At 36.6% G+C, this 26069-nt stretch overlaps 1 protein-coding gene across 35 annotated transcripts in view; it reads left to right on the top strand.

Moving 5' to 3' along the window:
• The window catches only part of NRCAM (neuronal cell adhesion molecule), a 71938-nt gene extending 49157 nt beyond the window's left edge, over nucleotides 1-22781 (top strand). For 18 of the 35 annotated variants that reach the window (XM_086472746.1, XM_086472731.1, XM_086472778.1 and 15 more), the window contains 3 exons: nucleotides 8865-8996; nucleotides 12083-12161; nucleotides 22544-22781. In XM_086472746.1, the coding sequence (XP_086328872.1) occupies nucleotides 8865-8996; nucleotides 12083-12161; nucleotides 22544-22781 (449 nt within the window). The other 17 variants (XM_009949012.2, XM_086472569.1, XM_086472560.1 and 14 more) reach the window with 7 other exon arrangements.
• Nucleotides 22782-26069: the final 3288 nt, after the last annotated feature.

Raw genomic sequence — 26069 nt, 5'->3', positions numbered from 1 at the left:
CAGGATACATCAGCCATCTTTTATCTTCTTACATGTGTATTCATGTTGCAAATATGGCACATCTAACAGACTTCACTAAAACTTTCCAGGCCTGATGGAAAACTGTATCAAGCAGTAGTGAAAAAGAGGAAGAATTATAAAAATAATAATTTTGAATGTAAATATGCTACTGAACAACTTTATTGGTGCACTGTATTCAATAGGGAAAAAAACAGAATTTAAATCTGACCAAATAGTACACATGGATAAAAATATACAAACAGCTATTGGTAAGAATCAGATGAGAGTACATCTGATAAATGTAAGCATAAATCAGTCACTTGAGAGGATTTAGAAACTAAGATACCAAGGAAATAAAGGTAATTTTCAGAGCCAACTTAATTGTTATGTAAAATCATATGAACAGAAAGACATTTACCAGATACCAGGTCTTTAATCTAGCAGACAGGTCTTTAATCAGAGCAGAGACTGGAAATTGGAGATGGAAAATACCCTCAAAACACAAGATAAGATGGAGGTTTTCCAGGAAAGGTGATTATCGAATTTGCTTAGTGTTATAGAAGCTATCTGTCATCTGGAGTCTTTCACACAAGTTCAATCCCAAGTGCTCAGACATGAGGAGGGAGAAGTTAGGTGTAATTCTGTGGCATCTGTTTGCAAGGGTTTGAAACAGATTATTACTAATAGTTTCTTCTATCTTTAGCATTGGTGACAAATATCAGTAATACAGTTGTGCTGCCTATTAGACATCTTTTGTGGAAGGGCAAAATCCAGGAAAATACGGGTTTGAGAAAGTATGATTTAATGAAACAAAACAAAGTTGTATTCAGAATACAAACCAGTTGTTTTCTTGACAGAGAACAAATGCTTAGATGCTGATTGTAACAAACATCTGTCCCTATGTGCAAATGAGGAAGGAAGGTTTTATATCCTCTCTGCAATCTCAGACTCTGCACCTTTCTAAATTTAGAACCTGCTATTCTTTCCTCTTGCTACCTTCAAGTGGCACAGAGAAGCAGAATCTAATCCCCTTGCATTACCGTAGTGTATATGGTTACATGGCATGCTAGATTTCCCATAGACAGCTCTCGCTTTGATATTTCTCAGGGGTTTCGTTGTTGACATAGTAACCTAGACGGCTTGTTTTTAAATCTAGTGCTTTCTGTTTGATTTTGTTCAGATTATTTTAGCCAAGAAATAAATATATTCTTTATTACTTAAATAATATATTCCTTATTATTTTTGGTTGGTGAAAGAAATTATATAAAAAATACGTAAGCACAACTTAGCTACAAAGACATCAAATGCGGGAGTAATTAGTTTAATACAGATTGAAGAGTTGGATGAGTACTACTGGAACAGAGTTAAGAAGAAAAAACTGATGCATAGAATTTGATGGATAAAAAGTCTGATATTATGAAAATCTGTAATCATGAGAATACATTTTCAGGAGAATTGATGGAATTTGCATAATTTAGGTAATTTTGAAAAAGATTTAGAAAGTATAGTTTTCTAGACATGATACTCATATTATTTAGCCTGTGCTAGGGGCTCATAGACAGATTTATTTATTTTACTGTGCCAAAGTAAGCCATTTCCTCTTTTTATCTAATTTGGAGCTTCTTCCAGTCAGCAAGACGAACAAAGCCATCCTGGTTTGAGGAGAAAACTATTTAAATACATAGATAAAATCTGTGCAGCACCTCTTGCCTCGAGAACAGGCTTTTGTCTGGTTTATTTTCTGCGTAGGCGAAGCCACTAAAATACTGCCATTTGTCTTTACTGAGACTAGGTTTTTACCTCTGATGTTTCACGGTCCTTTGAGAAGTATTTTTGATGTTGCTTCTAACAGATAAGATATTTTCAGCAGGATAGAAAAGTCAGTGGCAGAGTGAGGCATTTTCATTAAAAACTAATTTCATTACTTTGAGGAGCCTCCTCTTTGTATCTGCTCTGTTACACTATTAGTACTATTAAAATCTATTTTTCATTAATATTAGGCAAACAAAAATACTGAAATATATGTCCATTTGTGACAAGTATATTTGGAGAACAAAGAATTAAGGTATGAGCAAAGAAGTGGCTAATTACAGGATGCTGATGAGAGAAGCACTTATTTTCACAGATGTGGGCATTATGCTTATCTGTGAAAAGTATGATTGTCTAACATGAATGTCAGCAGTAAGACACAGTACCTTAAAATGAACAGCTTCTTGCATCCCAGTGATTTGTGTCCTTCACACCAGAGTATTTTGATATTGGCTTTCCAATATCTGACGTCTAATGTTTCAATGTCTAAAGGTGCCGTGAATCCATAATGTTGATGAAGCTGATTTCAGAAATGTTCTGTGAAACTGGAAGTGTCAGTACACACATACTTCAGTTTGTTTTCAGATACATGTGTATCACTTAGCTATGGCATATTTTAACAAGTAAAACTAATTGAATCCTGCATGAACTTAGAGTGTGCATGTGTTACTCATTTAACAGGTAAGGTTTTAATGTATTATTTAAATGTTACTTTACAATGCAAAGTGTTTTTACTCTTTATTTTTTTCTTTCCTACTATCTCTGATGGTGAAGGATATTCAGAAACCCTTTTTGCAACCTCCCCAGTCATGCACACTGTCCGTCCAACATTCTATAAGGGTATTGTCTTCCGTTTTTTATCATTATCAATGCAATAGAGTCGAAATCCTGTAAGGACTTGCAGTTGAGGCATTTGCAGTCTGTTCAGTGACACATGGCATAAGAGGAGGTGTGTACCACCTTCGTAACTCTGTTCTCTCCTACCATTTCCCATTAGCCTGACGGTGTTCTCACTTTCCATCTGTCTGTGTTTTACTTCTAGATGAATAGAAATAACATTTTCCAGAATTTTGGCAATTAGGTATTTTGAAGACTTTGGTAGTTTTTGTGGTACAGGGCATGCTCAGTAGACTACATAGATTTTACTTTATGATTTCATAGTGTAGTAACTGCCTAGGATTCAATTACCAAATATGCTACTTTAGTCACTAATTTCCAGTAATGGAAACAATGACGAATGTGCTATATATTCCCTGTATATGGTCTAAATTAACACAGTAATTTCTTAAAATATTTTTTTTAATGTATGAAGTCACAATTTCGTATTCTGCTTTGTTTTTCTATTGTGTATTCAGTGCAACCACTTTATCCAAGGATCAGAAATGTTACAACAGCTGCCGCTGAGACCTATGCCAATATCAGTTGGGAGTATGAGGGACCAGATCATGCGAACTTTTATGTTGAATATGGTGTAGCAGGCAGTAAGAAGTCATTTCCTTAAATTTTGCTAAAGTCTTCAGATTTATTTTCAAAGATTTTTATAGTAAATGTGGTCCTAAATTGACCCAGTGTTAATGATAGCTCTTAAATGTCTAGAAGAATTATTTTTTTCATTTGATCAGGAAGACCAAATAATTTTCATTTTAATAAACATCGTTATGTAGCGGGTATTTGATACTTAGATAGAATATCAGCCTTTGTTCCTTTGTATTATTTTATAAATTCTTTTTAACGTGAACTTCTAAAAATGTAGTTTGCATGAAGTTGTTTGTCATGCAGTGATTGCATGTGTAAAAATACGGTTACTTGCATTAAAATAGGATATAACAATTTTCCTAAATTATGCCCAATTCAGGAAAAAAAAAAAGAATTAAATAAGAGAGCAAATCAAAACAATATTCTTTGTTAAATTAAACCTTAAAATAAGATATGAACCAACTTACGTACCTTTATTGGTATAAAAAAATGTTTTACTCTTTCATAATACCAGTAATAATTAAAACACAGTTAGCTAGTAAAACCAAGATACTTCTATTCAAATATTCCGTCCTTCTAAAGTTACGACTAAAGATGACAAATCTGAAAATCAAAACATTTTTCTGGATATTGGTCAAAGAAGCAGCTGAGACTGGACTAGAAAAAAGATATGCAAGAGAGAGGTTCAGATTCAAAGTAGAACTTCTCAATTAAAGTAAATATTGACTGAAACTACAGAAGTGTAATTTAATTAAAATGTTTAAAATCTATTTTCATGTATTTTATGATTGCAAGTTCAATAAGCCTTTCAAAAAAAAAAAAAGAAAATAGTATTTCTCTAGTACAATGGAACAAATGTTTAAAATAGTTTCATAATTCATGTACAATGTCTTCTTCAATATATTGCATGCAATATATTATTTGAAGTCATAATTTTGTATGATTTTATTATCTTTTGAGAACAGTTGTGTTTTTCAGCCAATCCATAGTTTAGTCAAGTAACTGTTGATAGTATTCTGTCTAGAAACTTTCAGTAATACAGAGAAAATTAAAATTCCAATATGTTGTTTTCCTAAAATTTTTGTAGGCAAAGAAGATTGGAAAAAAGAAATTGTAAATGGTTCTCGAAGCTTCTTTGTGTTAAAGGGTTTAACACCAGGAACAGCATATAAAGTCCGGGTTGGTGCTGAGGGCCTGTCTGGTTTTAGGAGTTCAGAGGATGTGTTTGAGACAGGTCCAGGTGAGGCACACCGTACCAATTCTGTATCGTAGTCAGAATTGTGGTAGAGCAAGTCCTGAAACGTTGAACTGCTTCTAGCTAAGAGATGTTCTAGCTAGTGTCTTTGCATGTTCTTTTTATAGAGCAATGTTGAATTATTTTATAAACTCCTAAACAATGCCAGCGCATTTATTAAGTAGTTATTAATGTTTTCATCCTTTCAATTCACTCTGCTTGTCTGATGTTTATAATAGGGGCAAGATACTCACTGCTCACACTCCATCTGTGTGCTGTGCACTGAAGATGAGCTACTTCATTTATTTCTAATTAACATAATTAGATGGCTGTATTTAAATAATGTGTACTTTAATAGAGCCAAGTATATATATTTTAAAGCTAACAATCTGTATACGATCAGTTTTAATACAGAAAATCTGAGCTAAAATGTTTGCATAATCAGAAGTGCAGATTCAATTTGTCATCTCACGTAGTCTATTTATACCAGTGTTAAGAGATTCCTACTTGTAAATGTTTCTTTTCCTGTCATATACTGATTTTATATAGATTTCAATAAACAACTATATCCTGTGAATCAGTAAGGCTGTTTAAGTTCCTTATGTACATATTTCAGTCATGTTTCTTCATAAGCAAATCAGTCGTGCGTGTTCATTTAACTCAGAGAAAGGGCTTTATTGGAAGTTTTTTGATGAATCTGTCATTGCCATCACAGCATGTTCTGTTATTATTTGTTGTGTATTTGCTAGCCACTTCTGCTCATTCCAGGCACTTTGGTCAGTGCATAGTTATTTAGCAGTAGCCTCACCAGCTCCAGAATGTTATGATTTAAGAAAGTAGTTTAAATATTAAAATATGCTTGAACAATATGTAATAATTATCAGACAACAAAGTAAATAATTAATATAATGGTTTGAAAGTGAACGCTTTCTGAAATCATAATTTTTTGCTTTGTTTTGTTCCATTTCTGTTCACAGTTTATTGTGTTGCAGGAAAGCTTTGAAAACATGGTGCTGAATAACAGTGCCAAATATGTATGGGCTAAACACAGAGGTTATTTATGTCAGAGACAGCTAGTCATATAAAAGCAGATCTGTAAAATTTTATGCAAATACACATCCAAAGCCTAAAGCAGCAGTAAAGCAAGGATCAAGACTATAGTATAATTCAAAACAAGCTGAATGGAAACCTTTCCAAAAGCATCTTTCTGCACAAAAAGTACTGAGCCAGTACATAAGGAATCCTATACGTACCCAGTCACCTTGGCTCATGTTCTTGAGTAGTTAAGGAAGAAAGGAATTTAAAGACACTCTTTTTTGCTTCTTGATAATGGAAATATTCAGCATCTAGCATTAAATTACATACATAGCATATTTCTTACAGAAAAATGTTGCGTCACACAGTCTTCAACCTAGACCAAAGCTTTCAAACACTGCAAAAATGAAGTGGACAAAGAGGAGAATAGTGGAATATGGAATATGTCCTTAATTAGTAATGAAAGAGCAATATTTCATATACGAGGCTTTTGCCACATTTTTTTCTTTGACAAGCATGGCTGTAGAGCATCTTCATAGCGTGCGGGTTTATCCTTTTGAGCATACCAGTGCAGTGTATTGCATTGACTCCGGCATTAGCTGTTCGCCAAGAGTAAATGTCTTTCTGCCTGAAGCAGATAATTTGCTTAGTGTACGCAAGGAATGTTGTGCCGTTTTTAAAGTTGCACTGAGATCTAGAAACCTTTTCCTACTGGATATACAATAAGTTAAGAATACAGGGAGCTGCATAAGTAAGTTTTCATCTTTACTCTTCCCATCTAGCTTGCATAATTTTATGCATGACTTGTTTTGCTTGATGCTATTTCTTACTACATTTGAATGTTAAATGTGCTTTTGCATTTTGTCATGGTATGTATTGTACAGCCTTTAATGCCTTATTATGAATGCATATGTGCAAAACTCAAAATAATTTTAAACTTAATGTGGAAACAAAATTTTGTTTTAATTCATAGTTCAGAGGAAGATTGCCTTTGTGATTTTGCTTGACTGCCACTTAAATGTATTCATATATTTATATATATATAATATTTATTTATATATTTGTATATTTATATATGATATATAAAGTATAAATATATATGTATATAAGCTATATATTTATATAACATATAATTTCTTTAATGCAAAAATAATGTACATTTTTGTGCAATAAGAAAGAGTCAGTTTCTAAAATAACAGAAAGCATATTCTTAAACAAAGGCTGGGAGATCTCCTAATTGTTTACTCCACAGTATCCAGGCACATCAATTCATTGATTTATTTAAATGAAAATCGAGTCATAACTTTGCCCAGTAAGACCAAAAAGAAGCAGCAAAATAGAGTTAATTTTAGCCTAGTACTTCTAAAGTGGAATACACACATACATACATCTGTATGGGATGAAGGGTAGATGCTGTCTCCAGACATCAGAGGTACTTTGAGTTTTCATACAGTCCATGCAAAACCCTCAGGAATCTGGGACCATTGAGAGCTGATGTTTCCAAGCTAGCTTTCTCAGCTTCTGTCTTAACTGGTAAATAATGCTGAGACATGGGCTTGAATTCTGGCCTATAATTAAATATTGTTAGGTTTTATTGTTAGTGTGCTTTCAGCCCAGTGCAGTCTCATGTCAGCTAGCTGTCTACCAGGCAAGCCTTAGGTATTGTCCAAGGGACAGCACCAGCACAGGACTGTTCCCAGTTGTCATCCAACATGTTTTGTAAGGAGAAGAGTTTATGCTGTGTTACCTGGAACTGTGGCTAGAAAACAGTCACTGCTCCAGTGAAAATAGGTTCTCTCTGATGTGGTTTTATGAGCCTTCCCTTAAAAGCATGTCTTCTGTTAAGGAGACTTGGAAATCTTTATGGGGCTCTGGGACTTTCACATTTCTGTGTGTAAAGCTGTTCATGCATTGTGGTCTCTGCTTCAGTGGAAGCAAGTCTACAGACCTTCCCTAGCAGATATGGATGAAACATACTGTGCCATTACAGCTGATGTAATCACAGCATCCAGAGAAAGAGACTGACTGAAGGTCTCAAATATAATCTGGTCCTAGTGCGAAGTGTCTACTGAGCTGAGATCTGAAGTAATACTGATCCTTACTAAAATCCTAGGTAATGTACTGGCTGTGAATAATCTGATACCTTAACTCCTGAAGCTGGAAAAAACAACAAACGCTGAACCAAAATGCCCTATGAGTTATGCATAGGAAGTGTTTTGCATGTCACTTTCCTTATTCATATAGGAAGGTGATCTTTGACTCTATTTCCCAAATAGAGGGAGGTCTCTTGGGCAACTCCTCATAGAGTTTCAAACTCTTGGCTTTTGGGGCTGGAGGAGAAGGTGAAGAATGAACAAGATAGGTCTGGATGGATATCCTTCTTCCTTCACTTCATGTCTTCTTCTGTGTGTGGCACACATCCTCTCACCCTTCCCACTTTCCCCCAACAGCAAGTCCTAAGGCCGGTTACATGTAGGGTGTTTCCAAGCAGGGGAACAGAAAATAAGCTTCACCAGGAAAATCCCCCTACTGTGGTGGAGACCAGTAGGAGGGATCCAGCCCTCAGCCCACACAGATAATTCCTGACCTTATTAGTGACTGTAGTGTTTCCTGTGTAGTTTGCTTATCATTTACATTATCTTCCAGCTAGAGTCAGCATTTGGAGAGAAACAGTGCCAAGGAAAGGCTTCCCAATTGCATTGTGTGAAGTCCTCACTAATGCTAAATCATGGCAATCACGATAAATTGTAGGACGAGGTACAGATTTTAGGAGAGGAAGAAAACATGATGCTTAATAAGGCTTTAAAGGATGCTTCATTGTTGATTTTTAGTTCAAATTGAATATTAGGGCCTTGAATGACCCATCTGTTTCCCTATTTCAGACTGATGGGAGTGCATTAGCTAATGAGTATCGGCTTTTTATTCACTTTGAGAATGCAATCAACATGTTTGTATGAATTATAATTTGCAATTTCATTTCAGTAGTTTAATTAATGTAAAATGGTTGAGAATAGTTTTGCAGTTTGTGGAAAGCAATGTAGTATGTGCGCAGATTTTTCAAAGGAGTTGTTAAGCTTAAATGTCGGCAGAATTCTTAAATACTCGAACCTAAATTCTATGCACGTGTACTTGGAAACAATTTGAATAATGAAAATATTCACAAAATATAGTATCATTGTTTTTCTTAACACTGATTTTCACAGTGAATGTTATCCCTTAATTAATGAAAAATGTATAGTGGCTATTGAACTGAATTAGCATAGCATTTAAATGCAGCAAAACATCTCATTTTTCTGTTTTTGTTCTCTAGCAATGGCAAGTCGGCAGGTAGACATCGCTACTCAAGGATGGTTCATTGGTCTTATGTGTGCTGTTGCTCTTCTGATCTTGATTTTACTGATTGTTTGCTTCATAAGGAGGAATAAGGGTGGCAAATATCCAGGTATGACATACAACAATGAGAGTAAAAATCAGCTGCTGGTAATCTGTTAAGGCAGATCTCAGGTTTACTGGAGAAATTACATTTGCTGCTAATTTACATTTATGTTCTGTAAATCGTAAATCAGTCTTATCATTTAGTAGGCTTGTCAGGAGCAATCTGCCTATTGGTAGAAAACCTCAATCCATTTAAGCATAAGAAAAGTATCTCCTCCATTCCTGGAGGGTCATATTACTACATTACCTCTCTGGAGAGGTTTGAGCTTTATTTGAGATACTCGATCCTCCCACCAGTGTTGCACACTCCACTTTCTGAGGTCTAATGCAGGTGGGTTTAACCCACTAAAATGAGTTGAGTTAGAATTTATTTGTTCAGAAAATGTGGAAACATGTACCAGATTATAGCCACCGCGTTACTTTCAAGTACTGAGAATGCATTTCATAGGACAAATCACTTCATACATTATTTTGTCTCAAATACGTTACCCTCCTTCTCAGAATCTGTGTCATCTTCAGCCTGTGCATTTTTGCAGCTAAATTTGAAGCTACTGTCCTTCAGTTAAGATGTTTTTTCCTTCTATAAGTTTTTTCTTTGTGAGAGTTTGTCTTTTTAGGGTTTGGGTTTTTTTTTTAGTATTAGGCCTAGGAATGGCCAAGTATATTTCATAACTGGTAATTAAAAATTGGAAGGATACAATGTACATCTTCTATCAAAACTCTCGTTCCTCTGGGTGTACATATTGTAAAAGGCATATATGTGTGTATGTATGTATGTATGTGTGCATATATGTGTCTTATATATATCTCTTTCCCCAGTCTTATATTTCTGTTTATGTGGTAGGTCCATAGACTGAAGGATAGTGACAACCAGTTTACATAGTGCTGCCTGATAGGATCTCAGAGCAGCTGTTGAGGTATAAGTGGATATGAATGAACTTCGAGTGGGCAGCAAAGGATAATTTAATTTTTCCTTTTCCTCTCCTAGCTACAATACAAAGTACAATTGCTAAGTTTCATGTAAAATCTCGATTTCATTTAGAATTATGTTCTATATTACAGACTCCAAAGGTTTGGAAATATCCAGACTCTAGAACACTCATTTAAAATCAACTCCTAACTTCTTGAAGTTCGTATTGCTAATTTGGACATGGAAAAGATGGATGCAAAAGCACAAAAAGAAAAAATAAACCATACTGTGTTTTAATTTCTCCTGCTTGTTTTGACCAGTTCACTTCTGAACACTAGTGTCAGTGAACACTGAAAACTTTTGCTTTTCATAGGCAAGTCTTTTGTAGCTGAACTTAGCATAGCAGAGCATTTTTAGAAGAAGATAAAATCACTTTATCAAGTAGAAGAATCCTACTCTGCCCAGTCCAACTGTTTGGTTGTTTTATGGAGCGAGCAAAGATTTGTAGTGACAGCAAAGATTAAGTGAGAGAAGCTTCTGTCCCAACTGCCTGTGCCCAAGAAGAAGAGATGGATGATTAAAGAACATAGTGTTATGTAGAGTTGAATGACAAGCTGAAGACATCACCTTAGTTTTTTTCCTAATATTTGGATTTCTTTAGGAGAAAATGAGATTACAGAGGGTATAGGAGAAGTGACTCATAGTGGAGAGAATTGAGCAAAAAGAAGGAAAATTAGGAGAATGAAACAAGTGAAGTGATGACATTGAAGAGTAGGGAGAACTAGGTGGAGTGAGCCACCATCTAGAAGAGGTTAAAACACAGTTTCAGTAAAAGCGTAGAAGGCAGTTGGATGCTAAGGTTGTCATTACTTTGTGGGATCCCTGCTGTGCCCTCCTTTTCTCTGCTTCTGCAGAATGACTAGATGTAAAGTATTAATTTTTTATTCTCACAGATATGCACATACACACACACATATAAAGATAGACCTTGACTGTAATATTTCCAGATTCAGTGTGTACTCTGGTTTATAGCTGTGACTCTAGAGCCAATTGTATTTCTTGTGTCATTGCAAATGTACTGTTCCACAGCCAGTGACAAATGCAAAGCACAAAGTTATTAACTCTTTTTTGTTGTAGTTTCAGCATGTCATCTTGAGATTGCTTATGTTTTGAAAAAAGTAATAAATCATTTCAGTATGAAATTATAGCAGCTAGATGCATTTCAAGGTGTTATGTGTTATTGTAATTATAGGCTTAGAAAATTCTGTCAGGAGTGATTCATATCATCTTAAATAACATCATATAAACTAATGATGTACAAATTAAGTGTGGAAATTACCAGAGAAAAAGATAAGAGATTGTATATTGGATTATATAACTGTGTCTGCTAAACAAGGGAAAGATTTGAGTCATAGCTATAAAAACTGAAATAAAAAGGCAAATGGAAGAACTGTAAAGATAATTCTAAAGTCAGTATATTATTTCACTCTGTCAACAATCTTAACTTACAGGAATGTATATCTTCCATAATCATCTGCCTTCTCAGGTGCTAGCGGATGTGCAAGAGATACAATTGTGTTAAATTAAGTTCCAGTGTAGGTGGTTTTGCTTTGCTTTTGATCATGTTATAGAAAAGAAATTAACAGACCAACTCTATTTTTTCTAATATAAATAATTCTTAAAATACTATTTAAAATTCCGTGGAGTCTTAGTGCATGAAATGAAAGCAGAAAGGGTACTAACTGACAATGAACACAAGTGAATTTGATTCAGTTTTATCAATCAGTATGAGAGGAATATCAAGAGTAAATACAGAGCATGGATAAGTAAAACTAAATTATTCAGATTTCAATAAACAATAGTTCTATTAATACAGAAGTAAAGAAAGCGTTTTAGTAGAATTTTTAACAGGACTTTCTCTTTAATGCTAGAAATGAAAGGAAGAAAGAGTTTTTCTAATGCAGAATGACGTACAGTATTTTGTGCTTGAATGAAAATAAAAACTACAACTAATTAACAGATATTTTTCTTCAAAACAAAAAATGTAACAGCTTAAGGCCCCAGTTAAAATTTTTTTTATTCAAACCATGTTCTTGCCAAATGTGATCAGTTTGAGAAATTAAAGTCTTAAGGTTTCTCGTCTTGCAGTTTCATGATAAAAATTACTATTTCAAATATTTTAGTGAAGGAAAAGGAGGATGCACATGCTGATCCAGAAATACAACCTATGAAGGAAGATGATGGAACATTTGGTGAATACAGGTGAGCAGCTGGTTTGTCATGTTCACTGTTCATATACACACGTACTATATATAACATCACATTTATTAACTCAAAACTAACTTTTTTGCTTTGTTGACAAAGATTCTGTATCCAGTATTGTATAGAACTATAGATAGCATTTCAACCACACCATTAGAAAAAAAGAAGTAAACATCCAAGCTTAGAATAAGCCATTCATTAATGCAAGGTGAAATCCAGAATCAAACACAATTGTCTCAAAGTGAGGAATCTTTATTTGCAAACCCATCTTTCAGATAGTTGAAATACCAGATACAGTGTCCTTTCAGTTAGGGCACGCTTAGCATTATGAGTTTTGAAAATACATTTCTAATTGAAGCCTAAAAAAGACAATCTTGTGTTATGTTGACTGGAAAATAAATGCATTTAAAATGGCTGCCAGTACTAACACCTAACCCAATAACAAGCAACTGATGTTATACACAGAGGTAAAGGAATGTCCTACAAGAAAAAACAGATTTCCCTTTCATATATTTCAGTACAAGATACATAGCAAGCAGCTTCAAAGCATGCAACACAGCTCTTATTCCTGACTCTCTTCCTTTATTGTGAATGTAGTCTAGCTGAATCTCCTGGCATCACAAAAAGCATGCCTTGGCAAGTCTGTTCATACAACAATTATGAGTATAGCTTAATCAATTTTTATTTGTTGGGTTTTGATTAGTACAGAAAATGATGTTGTTATTTTCTAAATATATTGATACCATTATATTTTATATGGGTGTTACAGTAGATTTTATAGTGCATTCCTATGTCAAAAGCATTGTAAAAACCCTTTATTACTTTGAAGATGTGACATTTACAAAATGTACATGGACAGTTACAAAATGTACGTGCCCATGTACAGGGAAAAATCAGTTTTTTCAAGAAGGATCTCTATTGCCGTAGTTTTTCCATATAAGAGAAATCTGCATCTTGATTTGACTAGAGTAGATTTACAGTTCTAAATACCAAAGAGCGCTTTCTGTTCCTTCTTCCTTGATTTTAAAAAAATACAATACACTGTTCTTAGGTTAATGAGTTCAGAATAGTATTTTATTACAGCATTAAGTGCGTGTGGATTAATTACATTCAGCTGATAAAAAGGGAAGTGTGAAGCAGTGTTTGGAAGCAGAGGTAAATAAGTTTTCTGAGGCAGTCCAGTTTGTATTCTCTTTTATTGCTCCTCTGTTTTTCACTACTTGGAACTTTCAGCAGCAGAAATTGACCTTCGTACAGAATTGTACAAATGATATGACCTCAATACATGTTTTGTCAGGCCTAGAAAAAGACTATTTAAGTCTGCTCTCACGTGTGACCTGTAGCAAGATTTGAATTTATGTCTCCATATTTAAGTGGCTTGAGTTAATACATAGAATCATCTAGTGATTAAAATATTTTATAATGCATTTATCCACCTCATGTCTGGTGAATATGGACAGATGCATGCTAAGCTTTCAGACTTGTTCACATGGAAGGGCTCATCCTATTTACCATGCAAAAACTCCTTTCTAAAATGTATTTCTGTGTAATTAGTCTATATTGGGCTTTCCTCTTTTTTCCTTAGAGACAGGGGCAGCAGCAACCAGTCAGATTACAGAAGATGTCTTGGCACCCCCTCTGCAGCCCAGCATCACTGCAGTCACTCAGTTCCCAGTTTGTCTGCCTTGCATGGCACTGGTCATGATGCAGTGCTTCTTTGAGGATAAAGCATATAGGGTTTCCCCTTGAAAAAAAAAGTAATTTTTTAAAGATCTAGGAATTCGAGTATTTTGAACTTTTTTCATCACTTCAGGTCCATGTCTGCTTGGACAGGAAAGAAACTGGACAAGGAAAAGAAAACAAAAAGTAGCTGTGCCAATTCTCCTGAAGCAGACCCTGTCTTTACCAAAGCAAAGTCTGTGAGATCTGACAGATACAACTTCTTCAGAAGGTCAGGGGATCAATACTCCAGCACCAGATCAGAGACCTCCTACACCAGGAGGAGGGATAGGCAGTCTTCAGAGCTTTCAAGGGTTAGTTCTGTCTCTGCTTCCCTCTGCCGAGAGGAAAGGAGGTCAGACGAATGGAAGTACAGGCATGGCTCTAGACATCATGCTTCTGAGCGACAGATAATGGGGTCGGAGGAGGGCTCAGATTCTCAGGCAGGACAGCCATCCCCTTTCCAGCAACCCCTCAGCTGCAGCTCAATTCGTGGCTCAGTGGCAAGGCAGAATTCTTCTCTCCAGCACTGGTTCAGCCAGACCCCAGACCACAGCTCAGATTCAGAAGACACTCAGAGCTCCTACCGCAGGAACGTAAGACCTACTACTACTCACTTCTCTGAATCTGACAAGAATTCATTAATGAAATCTGTAATTTTGCCTGAGCTAGCTACTGTCTTAAAGGATGCTTTGACAGCAGCCAGACAAAGTATAACTTCTGTGGCACAGGCTAGACCCCATTCAGTAAAGCATCCCAGGGTACCAATTACAGAAGTTCCAGTCATTCCTCTAGAAGCAACTGGCAGCAGTTCTCAAACTTTTGAGTCTGATCATATGGACATTTTAAAAGATCAAACAGCATCTGGGAAGGTGAAGTCTGGGGCTAACAAGGCCTTGGAGGTTGAGTCATCCCCTGAAGATGGGGAGGTGTCATCTGGATCCCCTACAGAAGACCGGGAAGGACCAGACATCCGTAAGTTTGACATGGAGAATCAGAATTATCTGTTCAAGCACATAAGGAGAGTGTTAATGCTAAAATCTTCCAAACCTGAATGTGCTTCAGAAGAACTGCTTATGCCTTCTGAAGAAGGCAAGGTAGATAATGCACTTCCTATTGATTCAGCAGTGGAAAATCTTGTGTGTAGTATTTGGGGTAATCCTGAGGCAAAGCATGAAGCCCCAGCAATCCTACAAAAGCTCTATCCTTTTCCGGTGCAGAAAGCTGCTTTGTGGGGGGCCTTGCCTCAGGTAGATAGAGCATTGGTTACTGGTGATTCTGTGCTATCAGTGGCTGCTAACATGGATGCTCTCCCTAAAGATCCTACTGATAGAAAGGTGGAGGAAGAAATTAAAAGATCTTTCAAGCTAGCTGCAGCCCAGCTTGGAGTATTGATCTACTGCACTTACGCTTCTAGAGCGTTACTAATATGGTTGGAGGAAGAACGAGCCAGATTCAAAAAGAAATGGGTCCCATCTGGTGCCATGCAGAGGAAACACAGGCTATGTAAAATTGCAGCTAATTTTATCCATGATGCAGCTGAGGACTCTCTTAGACTCACCATTAAAAATATGGCGTGCCTCACTGTAGCCCGGAGAGCTGTATGGCTACGTCCTTGGACCTCGTCACTAGATCTAAAACGTAAACTGCTGTCTTTACCATACACTGGAGGCAAGCTATTTGGTGAATCCTTGGTCCAGATCATGAAGGATTTCTCAGAACACAAACACTCTTTACATCAGCTGAAAAAGAAGAGCTCTGTTGGAAGCTCTTCATTTTCTAATCCTCACAAGTGTCTGACCTCCTTTCGTTCTCCTCCGAAGTTTAAAGGAGGGAAGGGGAAGTATAAGGTCTCACAATCATTTCATGCCAAGTACGAAAGGACATCTCACTTTCAGCGAGACACCAGACCATCAAGAGGAACTTTCTAAGAACATAGACTTGCTTCCTCCTTTCTCAGGAACTGGGAAGACTGAAAGACTTGGAAATTTATACTGAATAGACTTCAGTATTTCTGGACAAGTAAGCCCAAAGCTCAGAAAATGAGTTGTTTCAAAATAAGATTTAAATTATTAGATTACATAAATCTTAATGATTAATTAAGATATTCTAGAGAAGTCATAACTCTCAATTCTGGGGGAGGTTTTTGTCACATTCAATTTCTAGGCTTCCCAGTATTCTTGGGATGGCTTGGACTTGTTTGAAGTTTTGCACTCTTGAACTTCATCTAAGAGCATACTTTCTGCAGAACGAGCCAACATCGGATTTTCCTGCCGTGTTGATCTAACAAAGGAAATAATGCTTTAGGAAACACTGGTGTTTCAGGAACCGCAGAATAACCGGGTACAGTACATTCCTGTGACTGAAGGAATACCTGCATTTTTACATAATAAGCAAAAATAGTGCCTCTGGCAAACTGCACTACAAGCCCAGTGGTTTCCTGAGTTGTAGAAGACTGAGGTAGTAAATTGTGGACAGTCAATGCTTACACCAAGAAACTGCAAGAAATAGAAGTACCACCACATATGTGTGTTTATTTAAATTAAAATTAAAGACTATCTAGTGCTCCTGTTCAGGTCAGCGTAGGTGTATAAATGAGCCTAAATTTCCGTCCTGGGCCCTAAATCAAGAGAAATTAAGAAGTTATGGCATCTACAGACCTGTGGATTCATAGGTAGGAAGAGACTGCAATCACACATTTCTTAGTTAACTTCACAGGAAGTAGGAAAGTCTAATGTCTCGTTGCAGTCTGCAGAGTGTTCTTAGGAAGATCAAACAGGACAAGGCTACTACAGTAGTAGGACTGCTGGTGTGGTAATGCAGGGTGTTTGCATATTTTGTTGAATTATTTTCCTTCTTCAGCATTTTGACACGTGCAATATTTTTCCTAGAAATTCTTGGATATGCTGTGAGAGACCTTCTGGAAATAGTGGAGCGTTCTGAGATTGCTAGATAATATATTACTCTTCCTTCTTTTCTGGATTGATTAACAATGAGAATATAGTTCGTAACTACAATAGTATTTTTTTCTCTTGTGGTTACTCAAGTTTTATTGCAGCTTAGGTGTGTTTCCAGGGGGACCTAGCAATGATTTGTGCCTCAGCACCATAATTCTAAGCTGAGTCTCTTCTAGTGCAAGAGATGATGTCAATGGACTGCCTGAAGAATTCTTGTCTCTGAATAGTCCGATTGGATTTGGCAGTGGTCTTATAGTGTCCTCATTGCAAATCACGTGGTTTCTTTGACGGTTCTTACTTTAATTCTTGAACATCTGTGTCACTGCTTTTTAAATCTGTGCTTTGATTTCCCTTTATATAATTTTTCGCTAGAAACAGCAAAGGTGGGAAGTTGGTTGAATTTCTCTCAAGCAGATATTTCTTTAAAATTTTCACAAGGAGTCAGTCAGGTTCTTTGCCCAACAAGTTTTTGAACCTGTTGTCATTTAAAACCAGAGCTTAATCTCCCAGTTTTTCCAGCTTCTGCCAGGATTTAAGGTTGAGTATGACAGATATGCTAAAGAAAAACTCCTGAGAAAACTAATATAGATGTGCTAGATTAGAAAGCCAGATTAGAAATAGTAAAATGTTTTGAAGTCTGGATTGATACAGGTGCGTTAAGTGCAGAGGGAAAGCATTTTTCACCTGCACACTCCTATCAATTTAGGAGCGTGAGCAGCAACCTGTTAGGTATTGGGGCAGAGGTTCTCCTGGAGCGTGCAGGGGAGCCATAGTGTAAGGTACGTCTGTGGCTTTACATGAGTGTTTATACTTAAATATTCCTGGGCTGTTGACTTGAGGGCATAGGAAAATGAATTTACTGCCAGCCGTTTTCATCTTCTGCATCCTCTTTCTGCGTCCAGTAGCCCAGAATGCTTTACCCATTTTGTTTGTTTTATGTTGCCTTTCATCTGACAGCTGTGTTATAAGGAAAAGTAGTATATTGCTAACCATATATTGAGTCTTTTTGCATGTCCATGAATGTGGCAAAGTTTAGTGGGAACTAGTTGCCTGCTGGACTGCAGAGGCATCGTAAAAGTGTCTTCCCCATTCTGACTGGTTGCTGCATGTACCCATATCTAAGGAAGAAAAAATGAAAAGTTGAAAGAAGAAAGGAAATTTCCAGGTACATTTTTCTTTCGATAACTGATGAGGTTGTGAAATGGAAGTACTTATTTTTAAAAAATAAGTTTGTACGTTGCGCTTACACGTTATTGTCATCTTCGTACTTCTTATATCTCTTAATCGTTAGCTGCAAGTTTGATGTGTATTTCATTAAACTAAGAAGAAAAGAATATGTATTCATTTATTGGCAATTGTTCATGAAAAATGTTTAAATCATATTTTTAGAGTATGTTTTAATATGAAATACTGTTCTTACTAAAAGGGCAAGAAATGTGTGTGGTACATATCAGTACTTATCAAGGTAACTGCTGCATATCAGTCTTCATTGAGAAACTTTCATCCTTAAAAACCTACTAGTATAAAATTTATTTATAAATCAACAAATAATAAAAGTGTCACTACACTTAACTTTCATGGCTGTCTGATCTAAATATAGAATTCATACCCATTCTCACCTCTTGTTTTGTTCCTTCCCAGTGCTTGTTGTCTCACTATTAATGGTATGCACTGCATATGTGACACTTTTCAAAAACTTCAATTTTCCACTGTAATTTTAGTCAATTGAATTGGCACTTTATTTTTTGTTTCACGATGTTGCAGTAGGTAAGTATAAAAATCAGGAAGCAAAACCACAAACAAAAACTAAAAGAAATTATGATCTATCCTGGTTGTTTTTGGAATAGTTTTATGAGCAATTGTAAGCAAGATTAGCAAATCTTGCAGATACTGTGTCGAAATCTATGGCTTTAACGTGTTTTTCCAATGTAGTATTATATATTCTATAGCCTAAAGTTTTCTATAGCTCTTTGGGCATCCATATTCCTAATGCAATTCAGCAACTTCTGCAGTTTGCTTCCTGGTGGCAAACAGAAAATACATTCATTTCCCCCGAGCACCAGGGTCCCTTCTCTGTTTTGCACCCCTAGGGTTACAAAATGCTGTCCAAAACATTGATGTCTTCACTTTTTTTCTCTTCTCTCCTGCTTGTTGTTTTGCTTTTTATTCCTCAGTTTCTTTCCCTTCCACCCAAAACATTGTATTCATTTATTACAAGAATAATTACAATCCGGTTTGATAAGGAATAAATGGTACCATGGCATATATTTCCTTTTCCTGAACAAGGGAGTGGAAGGCACCCTGGATGATCCCACACCTTTTTCCACTGCCAGAGTCTTCACAGAACTTCTTTCTGGACTTGTGTAGAGTAGTTCATGTAGTGCAAAAAGGGAGGGAATCCCCAGATTCAGATTTGATTTTTCATCTGCTGTAGCTGTGCTCTTACTCCAGTGCCCAACTCTGTGCAAGTACACTCCGGGGTAAATCTGCGGTCTTGTTTGTTTATTTTTAATTATACAAACAGTAGAATATGCATCCTTACTAAAATATAGAAAAATCACAGACACGATGCAACCAACTGTGTAACTATTTCTTCATTGTCTTTTAAATAAACTTTGTTTTCAAAAATGCAAACACCAAAACCCTAAAAGCAGAAATTCCCACACCCAGATAAGTGAAAATCAGGCTTTATATTGGATTAGACACAAAAATGTGGATATTTTTATATATCCATACAGTGATGGTGTATTATTTAGTTACTGTATATTACAGCCTAGTGAATTACACTGGACAGGGTCACACTTCAGCATGTTTGCACAGTTTCTTAACCAGTTGGAATATGATACAAATGCATTTTTCATTTATTTTCATTCCTACATATTATGGTGCAAGCAATTATGAAGCTACTCATCTAAAATTAAACAGCAAACCATATGTGAGGTGTTCTTTACTAACTGCTATTACCCAGAAAGCATTAAACACTGCAGGTCATTCTTCTTTGGGAGCAGGACCTGGTGCTACTGCAAAGTGAGGGTCTGGTCTTCGTTTGTGTTGTGTAACCTGTTACACTGACTCTAATGCCCTCGGATGAGGGCGATGGAGAAACTGCATTGCATGTCATTTTTAAATACTCGGTTCTGTCTTCAGCCTTTTAAATATAGGGTCCTTCCAGAATGAACTCTCTTCAGTAATGTCTCTGTAATCTGCTTGTGTTTGCAGCATAATAAACATTTGCACTTTGCTGCTGGATGCTTGACATTCCGGAGTAACATTCTTTTAAATGCTACTAGCCTGTATGTTTGCAATACCAGTGCACACAGAAGATCAACAGTACAATATTTATCCCCATGCCATGTACACAGCAATAACTAAAACCAAAGTCAAGAATGCTACAGTCAAGTTTAGAGTTTCTGGCTTTGTGTATTTTAAACATGTAGGTTTTCTTACATGTTAATAAGATAGGTATTCCTACCGCTTCTTTCTTGTGTATGCATAGAAGAATAAAATCTCTGGTCTGCCTTTTCTGTAACTATATGCATATTAGAGGTGTACTTCTTTTAGAATGTGACAGCTTGGAGTCTTCCAAAAAAGGTGATGAGATGAGAAGCAGGAAAATTGGTATAACGGTTTTCTAGCAGTAGTGAAGTCACAGAATCACAGAATGGTTTGGGTTGGAAGGGACCTCAAAGATCATCCAGTTCCAACCCCCCTGCCATGGGCAGGGACACCTTCCACTACACCAGGTTGCTCCAAGCCCCATCCAACCTGGCCTTGAACACTGCCAGAGAGGGGGCAGCCACAGCTTCTCTGGGCAACCTGTGCCAGTGTCTCACCACCCTCACAGTAAATAATTTCTTCCTCATATCTAATCTAAATCTTCCCTCTTTCAGTTTGAAACCGTTACCCCTCATCGTGCCACTACACTCCCTGATAAAGAGTCCCTCCCCACCTTTCCTGTAGGCCCCCTTTAAGCACTGGCAGGCCGCTAAAAGGTCTCCCCGGAGCCTTCTCTTCTCCAGGCTGAACAACCCCAACTCTCTCAGCCTGTCCTCACAGGGGTGGTGCTCCAGCCCCCTGATCATCTTCATGGCCCTCCTCTGGACCCGCTCGAGCAGGTCCATGTCTGTCTTGTGCTGAGAGGCCCCAGAGCTGGACGCAGCACTGCAGGTGGGCTCTCACCAGAGCAGAGTAGAGGGAATGTTTCTTAACAGGGCATTTGCTAGCTAACAATATAATCTGTGTGACCTTGTATGTGCTATATGTATGTGGTTTCTCTGCATGTTCAAAGGTATTCATTAGGGAAAAAAAAAAAAAGAAAATATAATTATTGAAAGAACTAAGTATTTGTTTTAGGAATTACAAACTTAAAACAATTTGCTGAATATATATATTCAGCTTAACATTGTGGATATTGTAAATATATTTTTACTTCCTTGATATTCTAGACATGTTTCCTTATATTTTCCGTAAGTTAGGAGTCATTAAATAAAAAAAAAAAAACTAAAAATCACTTACTCTTTTGTACCCTATACGCAAATAAAGCCACATGTTCTGTTTAAGACAAGGTAAATAATTGCACCTGAAAGTGCAGCTGGCAGTAGTGGGGTTTACTGGAAATGCTTTAGAGCTGCTGCTAAAATCTTTGTCTTGAAACTGAAGTGCAGTGTAAAGGATTCTGAAAGAGATCAGCTACATGGATTTCATGAAGTACAAGCTTACCACAGCTGCAAATCTGCTTGGGGATGCTGATGGTGCTGCAGCTTTCCCACTGACAAGGGAAAGACCACAGTACTTTGCTACAGGGATCTCTCCTCCGTTTCTTTCCTTTCCTTTTTGTGTTGTCCTCCAAATCACCGTCATCGTTGTCAGAACATGCTATCTGTCATGGATTAGTATAAGGAGGTCAAGCTGATAAGTAATGAAAAAAACTAAGCATGCTCTTAACTGCTCAACTGTAGCTACTGTAAGCTAAATTGTTGCTTTACCTGTGTACAGTAAATGTTTTAGCAATTATAAGAGCAAGTTATTATTGATAAAATACTGATCACTATCAGGATATGGACTTTGCTTTTCTTCTTAGGCTATTTTCATTTGTTTCTTCTGCACCCTTTTAATGGAATATGTAGGTCTCTTGAAAGGTAAGGTTGACAATTGCAAGTCTGGCCTGCATTACGTAACAGATTATTTGAAATGCAGTACTATTATTTTCTTTATACTAGTAAAGAAAATGGGTATATTTCATTTAACCAAATTCATTCTCCATTCATGTTCAAGGAATCAAAGAAATTAAGAAGCTTAACAGACTAACTTCACAGCACATCATAAGCTTGTTACTTTGGAGAACAAATAAATTATTTTTTTTATAACTTTACAACCCACTTTTTAATGCTTGCAGTTGCATCTAAATTGCTTCCAAGCCAAGGACAGAGGTCTTACCATTGAAAAGTCATGCACGATGGGGGGAAAACAAAAAGAAACCACAAAACCCCGTCCCTCCACTGAAGACATTCTCTGTTTAAACCATTCCTGCACCATGTATTCATGTCAACTGCATCATATTGATCCGTCTCTCCAATGTGATGTGGGTTTACTAAAGGATTATAGGGCTGCACACATGCTTTTTATAAACTCTGCATGCATGGCTGATTTTGTCTTAACATATAATGCATCTGTTAATTCCTTTTGTTTGTTTGTTTGTGTCTCCAGTGATGCAGAGGACCATAAACCTCTAAAAAAAGGAAGCCGGACACCTTCGGACAGAACTGTGAAAAAAGAAGACAGCGATGATAGTTTAGTTGACTATGGAGAAGGTGTAAATGGTCAGTTCAATGAGGATGGCTCCTTTATTGGACAATATAGTGGTAAAAAAGAGAAAGAACCTGCAGAAGGAAATGAAAGCTCTGAGGCTCCTTCTCCTGTAAATGCCATGAATTCCTTTGTGTAACCACCGAACTCGATCCCCTTGTATCTGCAGTTTGTTTAAAGCACTTGTGCATCCTCCTTCTCATACTATGAACATGCAGGTAACGGAGCTCCTCACCACAAGATGTTAATGCTATGGCAATATGCAGGTCAATACAGTTACACCGCATAATGACACATCAAGTGGTGCATTAGTATGAATCAAAGTACAAAATTCAAATTTTGTTCAAAACTTGGGTATTTTTACTTTTTTTTTTAAAAAGGAACTGACACAAACAATAACATGGACTTGTCATTTTGTTTCCTGTTGAAAATACAGTATAATGCATGGAAAAAAAAAAGCTACACAATTCACAGATAATCTCGTGTACACTATAAAAACATGGTTTGACAATTTGTTATGCAGTCCTCAGCTGAATCCCTGGGTATGAATTCCGTTTTCATTGTCAGAGTGTTATAGTAGTATTATATAGAACTTCAATGTCTTTGTGGACATTGTTGTGAAATTGGTGACTTAATGTCTAGATATCATATGTCTTTTTGCAAGACAGTTAGGAACAGTATGTACAGTATATAATTGCTAAATGATTTAAGTATGACACTTGCATTTGCTGATGCTTAATGAGACCCTATTATCTGCTCTTTGCTCCTATTACTTTATAGCCTTTTTAATCTATCAAGTATTACAGCAGTACAGTGTTCTATTTTTACATCAAAACACATTGAATTGATTTTAGGGCATAAAAGATAACGCATTGCAATGCATTTTGGAATTTGTACAGTCAGTGAAAGAAAAACTTTAAAAATGAGAGAAAATATTCCAGAAAACACAGGGCAGAATACATTCAGTGCCTTTATACAATATGCATTCCATAAAGCGCTGTACTACTAAATCAGTTGGTGCAGTAAACTGTGATCAGCAGACTACTACCATTGCCAAATAAAGGAAAAATGTGTAGAAGAAAAAAAAAAGTGTTATGAAACTGTTGTGCTAAAACTGGAAGGTTTTAAATATTTTAAATTACACAAAGAAGAGTATGAATTTTTTTTCCTTTAGAAAGAAAATAAATGCTTTCTAGACAGTTACAGCACAACAGGTTTTCATGGCCTTAGAAGATTAAAAAAACCCACAACAAAACCAAAACGTAACCAGAATTAAATTATTTACTAACACAGCAAGGTATAGGCTCTTGTAAAATAAATTGTTAAAAAACCGAACCAGCCGACCACACCAGCGAGAGTGCATTTCCCTCTGTGTCCCGGCCTGATCCGTGTGGCAGCTTTGTAATTACCCACACCCTGAAGCAGTGTGGGGGTTACCGCTCGGCGCCACAGCATTCGGTCTGACAAGTGCTAATATGGTTCAGTGGTAAAGAATTACCCTTATCGGTTACAAAATTATTTTCTCACGTACTATATCAATCAAATGTTTACCTCCAAATATAAATTTTTATAACAACCTATGGTTGAAGGAATGCTCAGTTTCATTTGCCAATAAATTGGTTTTTCATAACTTGCATCAAGTTTAATTTTAAGTAAGCTTTTTATATGTAGATATTTTGTTGAATTTGTAAATACACTTAAAGCGTAGATGCTATATGCTTCTAGGTGTTACAGACAAATAAAACAAGGAAGCTTACGTTGTACTGTGTAAGAAGTACTATAGCCGATGGTGTGCATGGTGTTTTAAAGCATCTACTTAAATATATTTTTTTTTTTTTGCTGTGAAAACAAAATAGTGAACTGTTCTGCAGATTCCTAATTGAACCAGTCAGAGCTTTTGCCAGCGCGTTACGTCAGACCATAGTACACCTCGCAGCTTTCATGTATATATTGTAGGTAAAGCACAACTGAAGTAATCCCAGCTGCAAGCTAGCTGTAATAAGCTTCTTCCGCACCTTTGAGCTTTCCATTGATCAGTTTTCTTAATGGGAACCGAAAAAAGAAATTAATTCTACAAACAGTGATTACAAAGCACAAAGAGAACATTTCTTAATAAGATTTACCAGTGGTTTTGGTAAAAGAGAAATATACTTTTACTCTTATTTAATTGTAGATGCTGAATTATCTGTGCATGTGGGGGTAAACATACAGGCTCACTTCTGTAATAGTGCAACAGATTTTGTATTAAAAATAAATGTGGTTTTAAAATTTCTGTTTGTTCTGTTTACACCAGCAGTAAAAATCACATCTGATTCAGTGTGTAATTAAGAATTCAAGGTGGAAAAAAGCCTGAAACAGCTCTGGCAGAAGTTGTTCCCATGATGTTATAGGACTTTATGTACCGCAGTTGTATATCTTTATATGCTACCGTTCGAAAAAATGCGAATTTGTCCGCCCATTTCCCATTGAAATCTCCTGCTATTTACATTTTACATCCACGGCTGCTTTATTTAGCCATATTTCTGCAAAGAAAAAAAAAAAAAAAAAAAAGAAACAGCCATGTTCCATACCTGCGTGAGTGAATAAGAGAAAATAAAAATGTTTGTTTGAAATTAAGAGCCCTCAGATAGGATCCCAAATCAGGATTTTGTGTCCTAAAGGAATTATCTGACATGCAAAATTCTAGGCGTCTGTTTTTAAACTACATGAAGTGAGGAAATTTTAAATAACATCTTTTGCAGTACACAAAATCCATTGCAATGCTCTTTTCATCTCTTGTCTCTTCTGTGTATGAATGGGAACAGACTGGGCAGGAGGGCAGCTGCTCTGCAGAGAAGACTGCAGGAGAGCCGTGGATTCCAAGAGATACAGGTGCTTCAGGAGATTCATCAGAAAGTTGATGTTTGGCTTGAAAGAGGGATTTTATCACTGAATCAGCATCCGTTCTGTCAGCCCTCCTGGGTGTAACTGGAACCCCCTGGCTGTTCCAGCTTCCTTCGTCTGCATAGTTTCAGTTGTGGCACCTTCAGAGATTGGGCTGCCTGTTTTTCTGTCCAGGTATCTGTTGTTTTTTCCAGCAATGTGCATTGACTGGGAGATACAAAAATTCCTGAAAAGAGGGGTCTGAGTTCCCCAGGCTTTGTTGGGACAAAAGATTTCGTACGATAACCGTTTTTTGGAGACACACATACGTTCTTTGTGCATGTTCCCCACAGTGTACTAATACGTATAGTTGCTACGCTTTCCTTTTAGTGATATACCTTTACTTTTGGTTTTATTCTCACTGAAGTGATTGTATAAATCCAGAGGGAATTAAAGAGGATACCGCAATGGTAATTTTTCCTGCAATCTTCTCGCATTATTCCTAGTAAAATACAGTTTCCTTGTGGCTCCACGTAGCAGAGGCAAAGTGGCAAAAGACTGGGGC

The sequence above is a fragment of the Leptosomus discolor genome, chromosome 1 (genome assembly GCF_034619465.1).
Source record: "Leptosomus discolor isolate bLepDis1 chromosome 1, bLepDis1.hap2, whole genome shotgun sequence".
NCBI classification, from domain to species: domain Eukaryota; kingdom Metazoa; phylum Chordata; class Aves; order Leptosomiformes; family Leptosomidae; genus Leptosomus; species Leptosomus discolor.
The sequence above is the reverse complement of the archived record's forward strand: the minus strand, read 5'-3'. Positions and strand labels throughout refer to the sequence as shown.